This window comes from Vicugna pacos, chromosome 8, assembly GCF_048564905.1.
Source record: "Vicugna pacos chromosome 8, VicPac4, whole genome shotgun sequence".
Taxonomy (NCBI): Eukaryota; Metazoa; Chordata; class Mammalia; order Artiodactyla; family Camelidae; genus Vicugna; species Vicugna pacos.
Window position 1 is genome coordinate 54,382,059 of NC_132994.1, and position 22,548 is coordinate 54,404,606.

Sequence of the window (22,548 nt, forward strand, 5' to 3'; positions counted from 1 at the left end):
AGTTAATGAGTAAAACAGTAGATGGTTATGTGAGAACTCAATGAGCTCATGTAAATTGCCTGGCACACAGTAGTTGCTTCATAAATGTTAATCCTCCACCCCATCCTTCCCTTTTTTTCTTCTCTGGAATCCACTGGACGACCCCTACTTCCAACACAGTTCTGACCAAAACATACTTTTATTTATAATGACAGCTCCACAAAAGGTTGTGTTTGTAATGTGTGTACTGTTTTCTTTTATTCCGTGCCAGCGTCCAGGCCCACTCCATTTCCTCCCATTTTCCTGGTGCTCATCTCCAAATACGGTTTCACCAGCCAGTTTCCCAAGTATCCTTCTGTTCCGTCTTCAGGAAGATTATTAATGAAGATGTTAAGTCAGGCTGGCATAAATAGCAATGCTTAAGGCAATTCTCCAGACACTTTTGTTCCACTCAACAGGGATACGGTGTCATTTATCATCGGGTCTTGTTACAGCCTTCCAGCCCCTTGAAAACCTCACAGGAGGGCACGCGTGTCACCTCTGCTGGAATTAGTCTTGCAAGTGAAGGCTCATGAGTGACTGAATTAAATGTCACTGCAGGGGTAGAACATCTGTTCCATCACACTAACCTATCACTCTCTGCTCTCATAAATCTTTACAACCAAAACAAATTAGTCTAACATGTTATTTCTCAACAACACTGTCTTTTGTTTTGTGTGGCTTAGGCCCAAGAGGAGATAATAGACCAGTTGATAAAAGTAACAAAATCACAGGTTCAAACCTGGTCAAGTGGTGAATAAGGAATAATGACTCCTTGGCAAGGAGGGAAATGAATAGCAATAGAATAGCCTAGACAGAGGATCAGAATCGGACTCCACCTCGTGAAGCTCATTGTACAAAGTTCCAGAGAGAAATCATTATCTGGTTTTAGAATCAAGAATACTTGCAGTTTTCTTGAACCTGTTTTTTCCTGATGGACCCTGGATTGTGGCACTCATGGATATACTCATTTGCTGAAGAGTTGAGCATTATACGGACGGCACAGATGGAGTGGTGAGGAGGAGGGGGCCTAACAATGGAATAGTTTTCAGTCTCAGTCTTGGCTCCACTTAGTCTTTCCATATTATTTTATATAAAATATATATATATACTTATATACATAAATAGTCTGAGGCCAAAGATGATATTTTTCTCCAAAAACGATTTCTTTGTGTGGATGTGGAGGTACTGGGGATTGAACCTAGGACCTGCATACAAGGCATGTGCTCTACCACTGAGCGGTACCTACCCTACCCTAGTCTCCGTATTATTTTCCGTGCTTCTTCCCCCTCCCTTTTTTTTAAAATTGTGCTTAAATACACAGAATATAAAATTTACCATCTTAATCATCTTTAAGTGTACAATTCAGTGGTATTAAGTACATTTGTATTGTTAACGCTAGTATCCCCACTATCTGCCTGCAGAATTCTTTTCATCCTGCAAAACTGAAACCCTGTGCCCGCTAAATAATAACTCCTTATTCCCTCAGCACCCCTGGCAACTGCCATTCTTTCTATCTCCATGAATTTGACTACTCCAGGTACCTCATAGAAGCAGAATCACACAATTGCCCCTCACTTTTTTCTTGAAGTAGAGTTGATGTGCAATACCATATAGTAGAGGTTCCCACAATGGAAGTAATATCAAGATAATTGAACAAGGAAGCAATTGTAGATTCAAAGTCAGACCTAATGGACTAAGTGCCAGTACGCTGGTCATGGAGATTATTGACAGTGGTTCTTAAACCTTGGTGTACATAATAATTACCACAAATCTACTGAAATAAAACTGTATTGACTGGGATGCAGAAGTCTGAATATGTCACTAGCTTCCCAGGTGGTTCAGACACAGTAGGTTCTTACGAGTGTGGAGGAACAATGGTCAGGGAGGTAGAGCACGCCAGAGGTTGTGAAGCCTGCCTCTGGCCGGTTGCGCAGTATAATTTTGGATTATGGTATCCACACAGCCCTATGGTACCCATTACTACCTATTATTACTGCCTCTTTTTTTTTTTTTTCCTTCTACACGGTGTTACCTGAAGAAGCTTTCAAGAACAGGGGCAGAGGCAGGACTGCAGGATGCTGGAAATAGACCCTCATTCAGCCTCAGGTGGATGGTCAGCAGGGCCTCGCCACTCCCCCACTCTTATTATAGCCTTGAGAATAGGCCTGCGGTTGTTTTATTTTGTGTTTCTTTTCTGGGCAGCCTCTGTGTCATCAGGTACGAACTGGCTGGAGGCAAAATATTGGTCTCCGTGGAGCTATGTTCAGCAAGAGAGATCAGTATCTGGCTTCTCCCCTGTTTATAGCTTTGATTTTCTTTCTTTCTAGAATATGTCTGTGCTGGAGAATCACCATTGGCGATCTACAATCGGCATGCTTCGAGAATCAAGGCTTCTGGCTCACTTGCCGAAGGAAATGACGTAAGTGGCATGGAGATGAAACATACCGATGCCCACACATTAGAGATAAGCCAAGACCCCCCGAGGTAATGGCGGGGAGCCAGCCGGCTGTGCTTCCGGCCCGCACTCCCTCCCTTGTCTATCAGAGAAGATGCGGTGTCAGTTACAGCAACCCAGAAACCAGAATCCCTCTGTGAGCTCTGAAAGGGCCTGGAGAGTGTATGACCTAACGTCAGGAAAAGCGATAATAAACAGCTCTCAGCTTTCACACTCTTCAGTATTGACACTCTGCTTTGCCAAATTCCTGTCTTTTATGTTAGCAGAATTGTCCTCCTGTGCAGATCCAAATAATAAATATTTATCAAGAAGGAACACAGGAGTTCTCAAACTAGACTGAAGCCTAGTTCAATCAAGAGTGTTTTGTAATGGCTACTCTTAGCCAAAGGAGAAGTCAGAAATTCTTTCTAAAATGTCTTTTGTTAAGTAACTGGATTGGCCCCAGCAGTTTTTTTCACCATGAATTTACCTATGTCTTTTGCATTTTAACCAGAAGGGGAAATACTAGTTTCCTGGTCTGCTGTTTGTTATCCTGGGTATTCAGGCTGAGTCCTAATAAATCCAAAACCATGGCCTCATTTCCACCTGGCCTCACTTTAGCTGCTGTACTGTCTTCCAAAGTCACCACTAATTCCTATGTTTAATTGAAATGTGCAGAACCTGGAGTTGCTAGGAGGGGAAAAGTAAATCGATCCCTGTAACGTAAGGTCAAGGGTCACGTGGTTTCTCACCATAGAGCAGGCAGTGCACTCTGGGCTCCTGGGTGTACTATGGACCCTCTGATCCTACCCCCTGCCGTTCCCTAGCACCCAGAGGAATGTGGAATTTGTGGGAGGAACTTCAGTTCTGATAACATTTTACCCCCTGGCACTAAGTGAAACCAATCCTCATACACGGAATAAAAACTGCCTTTTACTAGAACAATAAATTGCAAAGATCAAAAGGATTAGATGCAAAAAAAACCTAAAAAAACTAGAGCCACAAATCAAGTAAAAAGGAAGAGAGGGGGTGAGTAGCAAGGGACAGAGGAGAGGGAGGACAGGGAAGAGCAAAGTGACAGGAAAAAAGGAGAGAAGAACCTGGGATTGAACTTGTCCCGGAAATGCCCGCCTTCATCCTGCTTGTTGCTCCATCCGTATTCATGTCCTAAAATCCTTCTACTCATCCCTGTAGACTCCAAATAAAACTACCATATTTTTCACGTGTCTTTGTGGGACGCAGTGTTGTTAATTGCTTCTGCTAGAAGACTCGCTGTTATGCAGTAATACACGTGAAAAGACTTTATAATTAAAGTTATCATCATCATCATCATCATGATTATTCTATCCTCATGTAAATGCTTTCAAGTCATTTTTCTGCTTTTGAAAGTAAGACAGGTTAACTGTATAAACTAAGGGAAATTCAGAAAAGTATTAGTATGAAGTTGCCATTTTCAAGGGTCCAAAACAGTAGAATAGCAAGTTTCATGTGATTCAACCTAATGAAGAAGGAAAATGAAATCGCTGATCATCCCGCCATAAAGGGATAGTAAACGTTAACCCGAATAGTGTATGTCGTTTTAGTCTTTTTTCAGTATAATTATATTTCAACAAAATAGGGAGCTTGTTTTGTATGGTGAATGTCCTGATACTTTTCACTTACTATAAAGGTCTTTTTCCGTATCATTAAACCTGCTGCTGAAATAAAATTACTTCCATTGCTACAAGGCATTATTGTATCAAATTGTATTAAATATTGCCTATTGCTGATTTTCAGATTTGTATCATTATAAATAATGCTTCACAAGCATTCTTAAACATACATTTTTATCCCAAACTCCAGTATGCTATTTTCTTGGAAAACATTTGTGGATAGAAGTTATTTATCAGAAAGAAAGGTGTGAATTTTTAAGGTTCTTGTTGTATATTACCAAATTACTTTTCCAAAAAGCTGTATCTACCTGTATTCCCACTGGTAGGTTATAGAAGATCTACCAATGTACCATCATCAAAATTGAGTTTTACCTCTATTATCTTCTTTAAATATTTACAAATTTGACATGGAGAGAGAAAGAGAGGGAGACAGAGGAAGAAGTTAGAGACAGAGATAGAGAGAGGGTTTCATTGATTACAAATGAGATTGAAGTTTTTTCATGTATTTATTGGCCACTATTATTTCTTTAGGAAACACATTTTTGTGTTTGGTCTTTTTTTATTTTTCTGTCAGTTTTATTATTAATTTGTAAGAAGTTTTCCTATTTTACTTGCTGTATTTTAACTACAGTAACATGTGTTATATATTATAAATATCATGTGAAGTTTTTAGTTTTCCTTTTAATTTGATTTATGAAACATTTTACCTAACTAAAACAGTTATATTTTCTGGTTATAAATGTAATAAATATTCATGTTTTTAAAGAATTCATACAATATTTAGAGCTTTTTTAAGTGGCAATCATTCATAATCCCATGATATATCTTTCCAAATTCTTTTCTGTGATCATAGAGGTCTTGTCTTACATGCTTTGTATCCTGTCTTTTAACATAACAATAAAACATGGCATTTTTCCATGTCAGTAAATAAACCATACATCATCATATATAATAATGACTTAATATGCTTGTAACATGATTTACTTAACCAGTCTCCTATTTATAAACTCCTGTCATTTTTTCCCCAAGAATGTTTTATTATTATAAACAACAATAGGATAAACATTCTTATAACATATATCTTTACTAATTATATTTTTACTAACATATTCATAGTAAATTTGTAGGTGAACTGTTGGTCAAATTATTTATATTCATTGCTTTTAACACTAATTCCTAAAATACCCTCCAGAAACATGTACCAGTTTACACTCTCACTAACAGAATAAGACGGATGATTTCCCCATATCATCAACAGCATTAAGTATCACAATCATTAATTCAGCAAATTATTTAGCAGTTACTTTTAATATTTGCTGATAAAAATGTGGGAGATAGTATCACATAGCTGTTTTAATTTGGGATTTTTTTGTTATTCTAAGAATATTTAATATTGTTTCATACTGTGGGGGCATTTTAAATTTCTTTTGTACCACATTGTCTACTTTCTAAGACTATTTCTAATGTTCATAAGTTGATTAAAGATGTATATATATGATTTAAAAACAAAAATGTGAATGGTGAAGCTATAAACCTTTTAGAATATAATGTAGGGGAATATTTTCATCAGAGGTAAGAAAGATTTCTTAAATAGAAGAAAAATATTAACCATAAATAAAAAGATGTATAAATTAAGTTATATTAAAAATTATCATCCTTTCATCAAAAGACATCATAAAGAAAACAGAAAGACCAGCCACAGAATGAGAGAAGATATTTGCAATACATAAGAGACAAAGGACCATAATTTAAATATATTAAGAACTCATAGAATCAATAAGCAAAAGAGAGACAATCCAATAGAATAATAGGTAAAGACTAGAATAGAAACTTCACAGAAGAAGAAATACAAATGGCCAATAAACATATGAAAGTATGTCCAATCTCATTAATTCACATTAAAGTTCATATTAAAAATTCATATTAAATTCATATAATAACCACAAGGAAATTCATATTAAAACCACAATCGGTTGCATACCCCTCAGAGTGGCAAAAAGTGTAAAGGGTAAGAATGTAAAGCAATGAGAATCTCATCTATCACTGCCTGGAGTGTAAATGTGTACAATCATTTTGGAAATAATTGGCAGTATTTAGGAAATTGAAGATGGACACACTCTGTGATCCGATAACTGTATTCCTGGATATAGTCCTTGGAGAAACCTTTGCACATGTATACCTGGAGGTATACAAGGGTGTTTACTGTGGCATTTTTTCAAAGGAGTCAAAACCCAGAAACAACTCAAGTGACCATCAAAAGTAGAATGGATAAATACATTGAAATATATTCCTAACATGGGAAGCGATATAATAATGAAAATGGATGAATTGCAGCTCACACATCAACATGGATGCCTTTCAAAAATATAAAGTTAAGTAAGCAAATCACCAGCCGATACTCACCATGTAACTTAAAGAACAAAAGCAGTTAAAATCAAACCGTATTACTTAGATGTGCACACGTAAGTGGTCAAATTATTAAGTAGCAAAGAAATTACTAAAACAAAGATCAAGAAAATGGTTACTTCAGGGGTTGGGAAAGAGGGGTGGGATGAGAGGCATGATGGGGACTTTGTGGGGTACTGGCGGGCAATGTTCTTGACCTGGGGGGTGATTGTAAGATATTTATTTCACATTTACTCATTAAGCTGAATATGTATGCTCTATGCACTCTGCTTAAATATACTTCACTTTTAAAGGTGAATTTTAAAATAGTTATGGATTTTCTTTCCATTGATTACTTTCTATATGTGAGGAAAAGCTCAAATTTGCTTTATTTTTCCAAAATATCCCATTTCCCTTATACCATTTGTTGACCAATATACAGCTTGATTACTGCTCTTTAATGGTGCCTTCATCAACTATGATTCTCTTTTAAGTTCCAGTACCTCTTTCCAGCCTATTTGTTTTGTTCCCTTACTGGAGCTTTCCATTCCATAGTATCAGGCACTGTTATTATCATTACTATTTTTATTATTATTATTATTATTATTATTATTATTATTAATTATTATTATGCTCTTTTCTTCCCCCATGCAAATCTTAAGGTTTGAGTTGGTTTAACTCTATTAAAAGCACAACCCAAACGCCTGTGATTCTGTGAGTCTTTTTGTGTCCTCCTTAAAGCATATATTTGGCCTTCAGTCTTTCAGGAACCTGGGAGTGTAAAACCTACCACAACTTTGTTCATCCAAGGTTTCAGTCTCTCTGTACAGTCCTTGGCATGCCTCCTGTCCAGGGTCAGAAGTGATGGTGGGTGAGAGAATCACTCCTGGGCTGCGAGGGACTGGGACTCTGTAATAAACAGAATCAAAGGCAGACACGAGATTACAAGCCACCTGATGATGACAGAATCAATCACCCTCCTCAAAGGGATTTGCTTTGTGTGTGTGTTTTCTCTTTCCTTCTTGTGGATGCAGACAGGATATTGAACAGCAGCTGGGCTCCTTGATCTTGGCTACAGACATCAACAGGCAGAATGAATTTTTGACCAGATTGAAAGCTCACCTCCACAATAAAGACTTAAGACTGGAGGATGTACACGACAGGCACTTTATGCTTCAGGTAAACAACCGCCACAAAAAGAAGTCATTCTCCTCACTGAGTACAACGCTTAAGGACACGATCAATCATTTTAGTGTATTTGAGAAGGAGTATCTCCCATGGTACAAGCTAGAGCAGTGACCTACTTTATGAAAAACTTTGAGACACATGAAATTTTTAAGTGATTTCCAAGCAAGTAATAAATATCTGGGTTTCACGTCAGTAAGTTGATAATATCTCATTTTTCCTTGTTTGGTAACTGCTTCGCCACAAAGTAGTTCCTCTGGGCAGTTGCATGCAGGAAGAATCTACTACATTTTGTGGCTTGATGTAAAGTTGACCACTGTCAGACCTCTGCAATTTTAGAACACTGTTTCTTTAATACAAAAGTGTATTATGTTAACTATAGCACCAACAAAAACTGAGAAACAAGTCTCCTTCCTTTACCTAAAGCCTGTTAAATTTAAACTCTGCTTTACTTCCCTTTCCCATCTAAACTCGTATTTTCATCTGAGGCTCAAACATGTGTACCTAGTCTTAACATTTTAAGCACCAGTAAATAAATGATTTTAAGTTTAATTCAATGAATTGAGTCACATTAAGCCCAGCTTTTCTGTTTCATTCCGTGGCAAGAAGGCGTTTGTGACGGGAGAACAAGGGGAGGAGGGGACCTGGGAAGCAGAAGTCTGACCTTGGATCCAAACCAGAGGCTTTTTCTTGATCTTCCATTTTCATTCATCTTCCTTCTTTCCTTTTGGCACAAAAGCCTGAATGGGTGGATCCTGGATGCAGCTGGCTAGACCAACCCTAACCAGGGAGCAGGAGCTGCACGTGGGAGACTAAACTGTGTAGTCTTTTTCCTCCCATGTCTGCATGCTGCCTTCTAAGCTGTCCACCGTGCTCCATCCTTTTCAGGAAGTACTCTCCTCCCAGCTGTAAAACTGTATCTCCCTCCTGCTTTCTTCCCAAACTAGTCTGCTAGTCCCTGAGTGCCCCAGACGTCTGATTTTAGACCCGAGCCAAGTTGTGCGTAGCTGAGAGATTTGGCCTGAACAATTGCATTTCAAAAAGAAAGCTTGCTAACACAAGTGAATCCCTAAAGGGCAGAACCTGGAGGGTACTTCTGTCCCTTACCTACTCTTAACAGGTGCTGGTACCCCCATTAACTGGGAAATAAAGAACCAAGCAAGCTTGCAGCTTACTACGACCCAGGCTCTCCCAGCCCCCAGCGCTGCTAGCAGCTCTGTGAGCCCAGAGAACTAGGTCAAAACCAGCAGACCTTGCTTGTGGGGAGGGCACACCATCAGGAGCCCATCTGGGCAGTGGTGTCCCGGCAGCTGGTGGTTAAGGGTAAGAATCCGCTTCTCTGAAATTCAAAGGAACCCTCCTAGGGTCAGCAGCACTGACCAAGCTGGCGTCCCAGATGCAGACCAGCGGGAGGCCAGCCAAGGAGGCCCGGACTGATCTCTGCAAACCGAACGCTCCGAGGTTTGATATGACTTAGCTCCCTGGCTGGCAGTCTGAGCTTGCTCCCACACACAGACACAGCATATAAATGCAAACACACACATGGCCGCTGTGGGTGAGGTCCCAATGATCTCACTCGAGCCTGGCTGGGGCCCCCGCGGCCTCCCTGCCCACGAGGGGTGGGGCAACAGCCCGAGCCAGGCCGTGGCTTTCCTTGGCCTGCCCACCCCGAGTCTCCTCCAGGAAGCTCCGTGTCCTTGGACGGTGGCTCTTCTAACTGCTATAAAGTGGGAGTTCTGAATGGAGGTTTTGTGCGGGGGTGAAGAAGTGCTGTTTCCTGAAGAGGCACGTCAGGGAGGCCTCTGTAAACACTGATCGGTAGCCGGAGGCCGACTGGTGGGTCTGACAGCCCCTGGGGCTTGGGGTGCATTTGCTGCTCAAGGATCATCCTCTGACCATCTCTTCTTGCCCTATCATCTCTCAGATCGCCTTGAAGTGCGCTGACATTTGCAACCCCTGTAGAATCTGGGAGATGAGCAAGCAATGGAGCGAAAGGGTCTGTGAAGAATTCTACAGGCAAGGTTAGTAGTGACCGGCAGTTTTCCTTGCTCCTTCTCCTTTTAGGCATTTATCCTAATAAAACAGGAAATGGCTAATCTATTATGACGTTTGTTCTTTCATTGACTCTTATTATCCTAACCTTTCTCTTTAACCCTCTTGCAAACCAGCCAGCCCTTTGTTGGAAATAATTTAAGAATAAATAACATTAATTTACTATGGAAACAGGTAGTGATGAGGTACAATAAAAATGAGTAAAAGAGGGATATATATATATATATATATATTTGATGGTTTTCCTCTGTGGATATAAGAATTTGAGGGGCAGTTTGATTTTCACTCTGACCTTCATTTTAATGAGCTGAGCATGGCCAAAGGCTAAATGCCATTTGGGGTCAATGTTTTCCACTCGGACAGAAGGACTTAGACTTTTTTTTGTATCCCTTTCCTTCACTTTCTTAAATGAAGTTAATCATGAAATAGAGCACAGCTGGCCAGAGTTCATCCTTTCAAATACATGCAATAAAAAGACAAATGGCCCCAAGTTAGGGTATAATTTTAAGAGATCAACCTCATTCAGAAATAAGGCCATGAACGAGCAGCAGGAGCTTGCCGTTGGGGGGATCTGGGCCTTTAAACACAGCTTGTTTCTTCAGGCCCAGTTTCAGTGCTCAGGATGTTTGTTCAGGCACAACAGGGCCCTGATGTTAGTGACAGGATCAGGTTGGAGAGGCTAAGAACAAATAAAGGCTGAAGTGTCCCACATACCAGCTCTGTGGGGAGGTCAGGTAGCAACAGTGAGCCTTTTGGAGAAGGCGCCATAGAAAGATGTGTCAGTGACATCGAGATGGTCCCAGAGACAGAAGACAAAGTAGAACAGATTGGGTTCAGGCGGGGCCAGGAGGCTCCGCTCACCATCTCTCCCCTTTGAGTGAAAGCACTCACATAGCTCCCACTCTGTGTAATTTCACTTCAGTAGAGTGTGAGTGGTTAGGAATGAGGAGATCAGTTCCAGTTGCCCATGATATAAAATCTGCACTGAGGGAAAAACAAAAGGAAATATGATGAACTTGGAGCAGGGAAGTCTTGGATCTGATCAGATAAATACTTTCTCTACTGTAAGATACAGAAAACGCTGAAGTAGCACAGTGAGAGAGGGGCTAGGATCTTCATCCTTGGAAATCAAGCAATGGACAGAGAAAAGAGTCTCTACTCTGTCCCTCTTGGTTTTGACTCAGTCACATACTCCTGTTGGCATTGACCGGAGTTTAAACCCTTTCATTCACTTATCTTGCACGCTATTTGGGTTATGAGCAACTTGGAGCACGGACCATGTCTCTGGGACAGAGAGTAAGGCCCACAGAGCTGGTAAACTGAAGTTGTTAACTAAGTGGAGCAAATGGGATCAACCAATCAAGGTAATCTGTAACATTTCTTTGCAAAAACGTGTTGTTGTCCTCATAATAATATGCACTTGCAGCATTGTAAGATGAAACAACCTGGAACATTTGTAACTCCGATCACTAAAGGTGAGCCTCCATACACTTTGCCTCCTGGCAGAGAAAGGAAAATACAGAGGGCATGTCAGGTGCTTTTTATTTAATAGCCTTACGGGTCTAGCAGAAGTTCAGACTATTTAAGAGGAGAAGACCAGACTTTCTGATTATACAAACTATTAATTTTTTAGAAATTCTATAAGCACAACTTGTATCATTTTGATTACTCTTACTCTGGCTTTCAGTTTAGGATTTGGGCTTCCACAGACTGCTACCAGTCTCAGCCAAAGTATCTTTAATGATTTGTGATATTGAGCAAAGGAAAATCCCTAAACTCAAGGTTGAGGGCAGAAGGGGAAAGAAAGATGAGATCCCGTGAATCAAGAAAACAGTGTTAAATTCTCACAGCAGATATTAGGATTCAAACATCATTCACCCTCTTCCCCTCAATGCCTTAAGAAAGTGGAATTTCTGTCCTATTGTAACTACAGATTGGTATCTTCCCAATCAACCAAGATCCCCAGACGTTCTCATTGAACATCTGTTTCCAGCCTCGTCTAATCCTCAGCAAAGCTGTGAATTACCTATGTACAAAACCCCACTGGGGGTGTCATGAAGGAGACACAAAAGTCTAGTTAATGTTTCATAAACTCAAAATCCTAATCAGTAAAGTTCCTAGAGGAGAGAAACTGTAGTTTTCCTCTTTGTATTCTCTATATTGATTAACAAAATGTCTGAAACATACAGTGCTTTGTAAATATATGTTGAAGTAAGTGAATGAATAAATGATCCAATTGGAAGACTGCTTATGGCAGAGGTCACAGGAGAAGAGCTGGTGCTGAGGATGGTAGAATCTAAGCTGGGTATTAAAGGATGTGTAGTGACTGCATTTTCCAATGTAGCCATGAGGCACATGTGGCTAATTAAATTTAAATTAATTAGATCAAATAAAATGTAAAATTTAGTTCCTCAGTTTAATTGATATTATTTCAAGGGACTACTGTAGTGGGTAGTGCAGAGAACATTTCCCTCATTGCAGGAAGCCTCATAGGTCTAGATAGAGAGGAGTGGAAATGGACAGAGACACTGAGGTAGGGACCATCCCCCTGCCTCATAGACCAGCGTGGTCCCATAGAAGGTGAGAATGAGAGGATTTGTTGAGCCCCGTACACGAGGCTAAGGTAGAGAACATGACAGTGGCAGTCATCTTAAAAAGTGCAATTAGGGCAACATACAGAACTGAAGCATAAGAAATTCTGAAGAAACTAGCTAAGAAGCAAAACCTAAGAGTGAGTTATGAAGAAACCAGATAAAGATGTGGTATATAGATAACAGTGGAATACTACTCAGCCATAAAAAAGAATGAAATTTTGCCACTTGCAACAACATGGATAGACCTGGAGGGTGTTATGCTTAGTGAAATGTCAGACAGAGAGCGACAAATACTGTATGTTTTCACTTATATGTAGAATCTAAAAAATAAAGCAAACGAATGTAACAAAATAAAAACAGACTCACAGATATAGAGAACAAACAAGAGGTTACCAGTGGGGAGAAGTAAGAGGGGAAGAGCAAGACAAGCGTAGGGGATTAAGAGGTACAAACTACTAGGTATAAAATAAATCAGATACAAGGATGTAATGGACAGCACAGGGAATATAGCCAATATTTTATAATAACTTTAAATGGAGTATAATCTATAAAAATATTGACTCACTATATTGTATACCTGAAATTATTATAATATTGTAAATCAACTATCTTTCAGTTTAAAAAAATAGAAAGAAAGAAACCACATCAGTGTTGAGGATCACCAGGACACAAGAGACCATGGGCGCCATGGCTACAGTCTTGGAGAAAATGTTGGAAATGTGGCATCTCAAAGATTCTAGCTCAGTGGTTAAGTGCACACTTTCTGAAGCCAGACTTCCTCAGTTAAAGGAGGCAGAGTGAAAAGAGGGGGAAAGCAGCAACCTATTTTATTAACCTGTAACTTAAAACCAGAACTTCTATTTCATGTTGGGAAACTGGCCATTAGTTTTCTTGTTCTTATAGACCTTTGTTCAAAAGGTTATTCTCGTCCCAGAGAGCACACCTGTTTACAATGTGCCTATTGTAAATGGTTGTTGATACTCTAATAATTTTAAATTTTCACAGAAGCTACCAGAGCAAGGCAGAGCCAGTCGCTGCTAAAGGGTTCCTAGTGATAAGGCAGGGAACAGCGATTCCCAGAGAACTTCCAACTAGACCACTAAAACTATCAACACTTATTTTTATAAGTTCTAGATTACCAATGTGTTTCTTCTTTTTTCTTAGGTGACCTTGAACAGAAATTTGAACTGGAAATCAGTCCTCTTTGCAATCAACAGAAAGATTCAATCCCTAGTATACAAATTGGTGAGCTGAATTCAATTTTAATTTCAGATGAATAGTTGTGGCACCGCTGCCGAGAGTCACCAAGATCTACACATGGCTTTCAAAAACCCAAACTAGAGCCCTTTTGAATGGCTGAGTCCAGATAAACCCTCTAATCATGACTAATCTACTAGGTAGTTACCAATTGAGAAACTATGAAAAACAGAGTAAAAGCTTTATTATAGATCCTTAACTAACCTGTATTAACTTTATAGTTCAGAATTGAATCTAACCAAAATAGAGTAGAGGAAAGTAACAAGAATCAATTATTAGCCGAAGGTTGGATTTGCTCACACTCTCTTTGAGACTTAAGGATGCAGTTTAGAATCTTTCCAATCTGGTCACTACTCTTCATCCTCAGTGCGCAAACCCAAGGGCTCAGTCCTCAAGCCCAGGCCCGGCAAGCCATGCTGTCCCATGTGGCCTGGGTCCCATGCTCTTCTACTCTTCATTTCAAAATGTATTTTCAGTCTCTTTCTCTTAGGTGTCACTTACAGTAAACTGTTAAACTGTGATGTTAATGCACCTAAAAGTACTATTAGTTTCTGTCACTCCTTGAAACACACTACCAATTCCATCTACATTTAAAGCAAGTCTTACTTTTCCTTGTAATTCCTCCAATTAAAACCAAACTCAGAACTTTAGCTCTCTTGCTTAAAATTATGGCCCTGATATGTACCAGTTCATGTTTTTCACCAGTTCCCACAGACCTCAGACAGTGTAATGCATTCACAGTCCTGCAAACCTCTGCAAGACTCAAGGCTTTATGCCTTGAAATTGAGGGGGAAAAGGGCACCCAAAAAGATCAACTGAAAATTAAGAAAACCGTATCGAGCTAAAATGATATGCTTCCAATTACTGAGGGTCACAATGAATCCACAGTCCCACAAACAAGTCACAAAGTCATCGTAAGGAAGTAGGAACAAAATTAATCTAGTTGAAAAATATAAAGCGAATATACAAAGATTATAAAGACATGTTGGAATTATGAGATTATTGGTGCTCTTTTTTTCCCCTTTGTTTCCCTTAACATTGTTTTCCCTTAATAGTGTTATGCTCTTTTTGCAATTAAACCGATTCTTCCACCTGTAAAAGGGAGAGAGGTGCTACGAAAAAATAGAACCCAGGAAGAATCCATCTCCTATGAAGCTACAGAATTGCTGGCGATGGGGCAGGAAGGGCAGCCGCATCAGCAGAAATACAGCCTCAGCCTCCTTGGATGCAGTACCCTATCTGGTTGTGTTAGTTGTGGAAACTCTGCAGATGTGATTCAAAAGGAATAGATCCTGACCAAAATCCTAATCCTGAGACCCAGTTCGCTATACTCTGGCTAGAAAGAAATTTGCCAGGCATCTGTTAAAGACATTTTGAGCCCCCAAAGAAAAGTATTCATATTGTTAAAGCACACAACCCGGATTTGCAAGAGAGACTTGATTTCGGAGATTCTATCCTCTTGTTGTCATGAGAACACACTTATTTTGTCAGATCATATGTCCTGCTTTTCAGCTCAGGAAAATGTGGTTACCATAGATACCTGTTTTTCAAATGGGATGGGGATTGAGTGAAGAGGAAAATCCTATGGATGCTACACCAGCACACCAATAATAAAAAGAAAGAGGTGATTATAAAACAACCCTTAGTACCAAAATCTTACTGTCTCTTGTTCCACATCTCCCAGCTTTGTAGGTTCAGGGCTGGGAGGTGTCGTGTGCAGGGGTAGATCAGGCTAAGCTGGAAAAACCCAAAAGGATGAACAGAGTCTAATGGGAGCTGTGGGCTCCAGCCTCCCAGACAGGGGTTTTTCCAGTGGGTCCTAAACTTGCAGCTTCTTCCTCTGTCCTGATTCCACTGGGAATGAAAAATGTCCCCTCTCTTTCTCCTTTCCCAGTCCACAGTGAGGATTTCCTGAGCACCACCTCAAGCTTAGATCTGATGTTGTGTTTAAGTAATTCATATTTACCCGAATGAAACAGCGACTTAATATCCACCCCTCCACACATTCCTCCCCTGTCTCCATCAAACTCTGTATTTTTAAAAAAAAAAGGCAATCTCTAATTGGTGAAACCTATAGAAAGGTGAGAAGAAAGAGGTTTCCCTTGATCCCTCTGGAGCCACCATTTCTCCCTTCCCCAACTCTCACCCCTCCAGGAGGACAGTATCCCAGCAAGGTTAGGTTCTACGTCACTTGAGTAGAAGAGGGACGTTGGCACAATATGCTAGGAACCTATGGAACAGGCTCCCGAATCTGATTGTGCAGAAGCCTTTCTTCATTGGGAAACTGCCTCACGGTGCCTATGCAGGCTTGAAAATCACTCTCCTCTCTCCAAATGAGGTCTTAATGTCTGACGAGTAGAAACACAGAGGTGTAATTCCAGAATAATTTCAGGAAGAAAATGAGTTGATTTTATTTAAGTATTGGGTTTTTAAATGTGGGATTTGTACATATTTTTTATTACTTAAGTAACCCTGATATATATTCACACCTTAAACTTTAGAATAATAAAATATTGCAAAGTATCCTTTTAGATACCTAATATCTAATCTCACTTAAGATGAAAGACATTCGAAATTCAATATGGAGACTGTGAAGGAGGTGAAGAAAATTCAAGAATAGCAAGCAAGAACATTCCAGAATGTAATCCTTACTTCCTGTCTGCCTGCATAACCTTATCAACAATGTAGACAGCAAGTCGCTGGCTTAACTCTCCTTCTCAGGTTCAGGTTATCTAAAATAATCTTATAATATTTAAATCATACTTCACGTCTGATGAGATGATGCAGACATGTATGATAACATTTTGCATTGCTGCATCCTTTTGCAATCTCTACAGCATCCTCAGAGGCCACGTATCTGCTGTCTGTCCAACAGAAAGATAATCAAATCAAGCCTTATAATTCACATGCCTGTAGACATACAGGGTTAGTTGTTGGAAGATTTTGTTATGCTGAAAAACATTTGCCTTTTCTCTGCATACCTACATTTCAGGGAAATAGAATAAAACCTAAATATATCCAAGGCTGTGATGAGTCCAATAATTCCAGCCTAAACTGGAAGTTACCTTTGCTTTAATAAATCACGGCTAAATGAAAGCACATTAAGAGTGAAACATGATTAGAAAGCAACAAGGCTAAAAATAGTTAAGAGAACAGACAGGCAAACAAAGTAGTTTAATATCAGCCAATCTTATCTCGTCATTCAAGCAGAACTTTGATGCAGGTAAAAATTTGTCTTGACGATAAATGAACTTCTATTACCTACACTTAGTTATTTAACATAATTGAAAGCAAGACAAAACAGTGAAAAAAATAATTCTGAAAAGAACATCCTACAGGGTAAATGTGTGAATCCTTCAGAGGGTCTCAGCCAATGGTGTGCCCCTTCCTGGTAGCATCTGCCCTTTCCTCCCCGCCGCCCCCACCCTCTTAGTTCTAGCAGAGACTTTGTTTTAGCTTTTTTGTTTATATGTCTTTCTCCTTCAAATAATAATGGCCAATATTATTGAGTGTTTTCTAGGTGCCAGGAGCTTTCTAAGCATTTCACATATGTTAATTCATTTCATTGTCATAGCAACCCTATGGGTTTGATACCTTTCTTAATTCGTTTTCATAAAACTGAGGCACAGAGGTTAAATGTCAGGCCCAAGATGACGTATGTTACTAAACTGAAGGCAAGGACCCCGCCTTGGTGGCCTTCATACCCCAGGCCGAAAACGTCCTGGGCCCAGTGTGTTTGTGAGGGAGGAAGAAGCAGGTCCTCCTTTCCTGCTGCTGCTGAGTTTGGCCTTGCCTGTTCCAGGTTTCATGACCTACATCGTGGAGCCCCTGTTCCGGGAATGGGCCCGTTTCACGGGAAACAGCGCCCTGTCTGAGAGCATGCTCGGCCATCTCGCACACAACAAAGCCCAGTGGAAGAGCCTGTTGCCCAAGCAGCACAGAAGCGGCGCCGGTGGCGATGGCGGGGGCGGCGGCGGCCCGGACCCCCGCCCGGGGACTGAGGACGAGGAGCCTACCGGGACCGAAGGCGACGCCGCGTAGTGCCAGCCCCGCCCGCCCCCTGCTCTGCACACTGAGAAGGACCGCCTCCTGGAGCAGAGGCCTGGGAGAGGGCAGCAGCTCGGAGGGGCTCCGGCCGGCGACCCAGCCGGCCCCTCTCTGGGTGTGGTCCTGGGGCTCTGGGGAACGCCCCCTCCTCCACTTCCCCGCCTCCCTCCTTTCTCCAAGTGTACAGAAGCCATTGTCACCTCAGCATCAGCTGCCCAAATGAGCAACTCCATTCCGCAACGAGGGAGCCGATTCCAGGGGCCGACTTGGCCCTCGAGGAGAAGACCCGGGAGTAAGAAGCGGTGCTTCGGCCGCGGCCCCCTCGGCCCTGGGTCCCACTGGGACAGGCAGCACCTCCTAAGTCCAGAGCATCTTCACGTGTGCCGTCAGACTGCTGATCTGCATGACAAAACACCAGCATATTTGGAACTCCAAGGATATTGGTCTTAAGTGCAAGAGCACAAACGAGAGCGTTAGAGAAAGTACCTTCTATTTTAATAATAATTATTATTATAAAAAATAATAAATCTTTTTAACTTTTCTATTGTATGCACTCGATAGTGGATCGAAAACTTTGGACTAAGATTACTCAATGTACCCAAACTCGAACAGGGGGTTCATTGTTTTCTTACAGACTTTATGCCACTTTGGGTCAGAGATTTGGCATCTTCTTGGTTTAAGAAACCACGTTTCCTATCCGATCTGAGGGGAAGGTGCTGTACAGTTCATTCCTTTGCACCATTAGCCCACCTGCCTTTTATCCATAACTCAGATTCAGTGACATGTTTATATTCCCACCTGTACATTTTCTGTAAATACTGAGCGCTACTGATTCCCATGCCAAAATACAAGAGTATTATGGGATTGCTACCTGTATAAACAATGGCACTGTGAACAGAATCCTGTTAGTTTTAATACAAGAGAATGCATTTGTAAATATGGTATAGAGTCTATTAATATACTATTGTTTGCAGATAAAGGCCTTAACTTTAAACATCTTTCATCTTCTGAAAGCTGCCCAACTTAAATCCTCACAGATGTCCTTCTGAACTGCCTTCCCGTGTCCGTCTTTACGCTTTCCAGCTAAGGTCACAAAGCAAAACTGAATAAAGTCTTTGAAGAAAGAGTTTGGAAACTTCACGTGCATTCCGCTTGCGACCATAGTGCTCAATCTATGGCGCCAAGCGCCGTGTCCTCAGATGAACAAGACCCTTCAGCAAGCCTGGAGTCTCCTTTCAACACAGTGACGTTGCACTCTGTTTAAACAAGCCAGCTGATAAACTTGTGTTTATACGACTCTGGTCATGGAACATGGTGGTGTGTCAGCCTCGTGGGACACATAGCAGGTCTCACACCCCTTCTGTGATCCTGTCATCTGTCAGGGACTTCCCTGCTCCCCTGCCGTCTCTTCTGGCTACAGTACCAAAGCACCTTTGGTTTATGGTTGGCGTGCATTTCTTTGGTGTTAATAGTAACTGGATTTTTCTTTTTCCTTCATTTCATGTGAACAACTACCCAGCTGTTTAGCAGAAGTTAACATAATTTAAGTAAAGAAAATATTTCCGTTTTCTGATAGGATTTACCTTCCTGGCAGGTGATCGTGGTGAATTGAGGCTCTGGCTAGCAGAGTCACCTTGGAATTTATTGCCGTTTCTTCTGCAGACACTTGGCCATAAAATCAACTTGTTATAGCATTCTTCTCTAGTCGGCTACCCTCTGTGCATTGAACCTTTTCTCTAGAAGTTCTAGCATGACTAATGGCAGATGAAAATTGGCCATGTCCCATTTCTTTTTAGCTTAACCAACATGGTAGAAAGAGAATTACAATGTGATTGTTTCTACTGCTGCCAAGCTGTTTCGCAAGCTGATAAAACATCAGCTAACTCTCCCTCCCGAAGTGCAACTCTTTTTTTTTTTTTCCCCTCCTAACATACAAATGAAATGTTAGAAACTTGACTGGATTGTATTAAGTTCCAGCAGGGAGACCGAGGCTTGCTGAGTTAAGGTTTAGAGGAAATTTGGAAAGTTGGTTGTATTTTCATTCAAGTAAGAGAGATTATCGGATGGTACTAAAGAAAGTGTGAAAACCTCATGAAATGGGTGGATGATAAGTTGAAATTGTTGATGTGGGTAAGAAGGCAAGTTATAAAAACTTAACACTAACTTTGGGTTTTGGTTTGGGGGATTTTTTTCTTTCCTGTAATAACTATGAACTGACACACAAGTCTTTATTGCTTTAATACTCTGAAGCTCTTGGCTTGGTGAGGCCCCAAAAGAGAACTTATTGAATGTATTTCTGCTTCCAGACCTCTCTTATTTTGATTTGGTGATGCAGAGGGCATTTCATAATCTATTTTTAATATACATGAGATCAAATCAAGGAAAGCGGTTACTGGGGAGGATACAGTAGCGATAAGAAAGAAGATGCCATTTTAGCTAATGGAGCCTCTACTTTGAGTTTAGGAGATGGACTTTGTTTAAACTATATTTATATCATAATTTAAATAAACAAGATTGGAGGCCTTTTTAGTAGTTCCAAGTTTATAGGACGAAAGTATGTTAGTTCTTAAAGAAGAGCTCACAGAGAAAACTACCAAATATCTAACAATTAAGCCTAGAAAGCAGCCATTAGTACAATAAAATTCTTAAGGAAAATAAAATGTGATGCATAAACTATATCCATTTGTCTCCCTTCAGCCATCTGAAGATTTCTTGAGTTCCTCGTTTCTTGACAAAAAAAGAAAAAATGTGAAAACTTTTTTTTTTCCTGCCTCTAGTGACTCTCTTCAATATCTCAAAAGAAGGAGTCCGATTACTGGTTAAGACACAGCTGTTGGGTCATCTGTGGACTTGATCTTCATGTTCTTCTCTTAGTCCATGGACCGGTAAAGAGCTGACTTCCCAAGTTTAATCCTTTCAGTGCTTGAGGAGAGAGGTGTCAAAGGGCTATTTTTAGTAAGTGAAAGGTAAAGTCAAAATCGAAGAGAGAGAGAATAGATATCACTGCCAGGCCTGATAGGCAAAGCCTGCTTTTCCTTTTAACAGCACCTGTGAGTAGTCAGAACCCTGTTCCTGAAACCCTGACTACCCCTAACTCCCTGCTCGGCTGAGTGAACGTCCCGCTCTGTTCCTACCTGCCCAAGGCTTCCTGCAACGGGACGTGGAGCGTGTCCTGCAACACTGTCCCCAGACAGTGCTTCCTGCAAAACACAGGCTTGTTCTCTAACCTTTTCTCGTGCTGAATCAGATCTGCTCACTGATTGAACATTGGTTCTGAGCTTGTATCTCACTGTATTTCTTATGCTTTGTTCTTTTAAGCAAACTCTTAAAATTGTGTTGTTTTGTGTACACACATGGGGTTTGGGGGGGAAAAAAAATACCTTGTGAGTTTCTGCTCAAAATGTGGCCTAAATAGCCATTGGCATGTCTAGATAAATAATTAAAAATAAAGATAATTTCTTTAAAATATCACACTATGAAAATATCCTGATTCTCACCAGGTAACATGTTACCAGCCAACCAATCAGATTCACGGTCAAGGTCAAGAGCACAGATGCAGACATGGTCCAGGTGACTCATTCCACTGGGGGGTTGTAGAAACAGCCATGTCAGTGAAACCATTATTCACCAGTCAATGCCAAGAGAAGGGAAAAAAGGCCACCGTTCATCTGCATTTCCCCTGAGCCCTGATTTTTTTTCTGATCCACATTTGTCAAACTCACATATGAATGAGAATCGGGTACAATGTTTTACATTGTGAAAACATAGCAGACTCAATTCAAGAATTACTTGTGAAAAATATGGTCTTGCATTTCAGGATTGGAAGCCACCAAGAACAGTAGCAGAGTTCAGGCAGGAAAGCTGAGAGTCTAAATCTATCTGGAAATGGAGGAGATTAAAAAAAAAACACTAATCACGTTTCACAGAAACAGTGTTACATCTTTACATATTCTCTTCATTCTTATTCTCTTCAATAAGATTTGTATTCGGAACCTCACTGATTCCTTAGTGCTTCCCCATGTCTGAATATAAAGTCACTTTTTTAATTTGTCAACATTCTATATCGTTAAATCAAAATCATAGGTGGTTTTCCAAGTAAAGGTCAGGCATGACTTTCAAATGTACCTGGGAACCTAACAGAAGCATTGTCAAAAAGGCCAAGCCTACGTCAGTAAATTGAACTTAATTCAACAAATATATGATTCAGGATCTACTATGTGCCAGAGGTTGTGCTAAATACTTGGGATACAGAAATACCCAGTCCCTCCAGAAGCTCACAGACTTGGGTCAGAGATTGGCATCACCAGAGAACTCTTCTAGGAGATTTCCTGAGAACGTCAGTGAGAGCTCGGCTCCTGGACAACAGCGTAATGTAACACAGATAAGCTTTGGGGAGAGAAGTGGTCCCAATCTTGATTCTGTCACTGACTTATTCTGCGACTTCAGGCAAGTTAGTGAACCTCTACAGATTATTTCCAGACAGTCACATCTTTATGCTTTTGTTGTGGCAGTTAAGAGAGATTGCTCACAAAAAGCACCCAGCACTCTGGTTCATGATTGGCTTTTAAGAGATGCAAGTTCTCTCCTCTTAAACTAAAAGATGCTGGACAAATAGTGATTCACACATATGTGGAGAATATACAGTAGAGAAATGTAATAAAGAAATGCTGGTGGTTTTACACTGGGAAGTCAGGCTCATTTTTACATTTTTTAAACAGCTTGGTTAATTTATGTACTTATTTATTGGCAAGGATGGGTAAAAGTTTACCTGATGAAAACTCTGCCTTCACCACAGCCTGCTTTTCTGTTTATCCCTCTACATTCTGGACTAGAAGATAGTGTATCTTTCATTTGCAGTTTCGTCAGAAATTTCTGTGAAGGAAACAGCTCCTAAAAACAAAATGAGAGTCATTTATCTCCT

General features: G+C 40.5%; 1 protein-coding gene across 3 annotated transcripts in view; it reads left to right on the forward strand.

The window, feature by feature from the left end:
- Nucleotides 1-21,095, forward strand: part of PDE7B (phosphodiesterase 7B) — a 289,001-nt gene extending 267,906 nt beyond the window's left edge. For all 3 annotated transcript variants that reach the window (XM_006200080.4, XM_015235831.3, XM_006200081.4), the window contains 5 exons: nucleotides 2,349-2,440; nucleotides 7,527-7,671; nucleotides 9,602-9,698; nucleotides 13,488-13,568; nucleotides 17,383-21,095. In XM_006200080.4, coding sequence (XP_006200142.1) covers nucleotides 2,349-2,440; nucleotides 7,527-7,671; nucleotides 9,602-9,698; nucleotides 13,488-13,568; nucleotides 17,383-17,621 — 654 coding nt within the window. In that variant the 3' untranslated portion in view covers nucleotides 17,622-21,095. The remainder of the gene's footprint in view (nucleotides 1-2,348; nucleotides 2,441-7,526; nucleotides 7,672-9,601; nucleotides 9,699-13,487; nucleotides 13,569-17,382) is intronic.
- The last annotated feature ends 1,453 nt before the right edge of the window (nucleotides 21,096-22,548 follow it).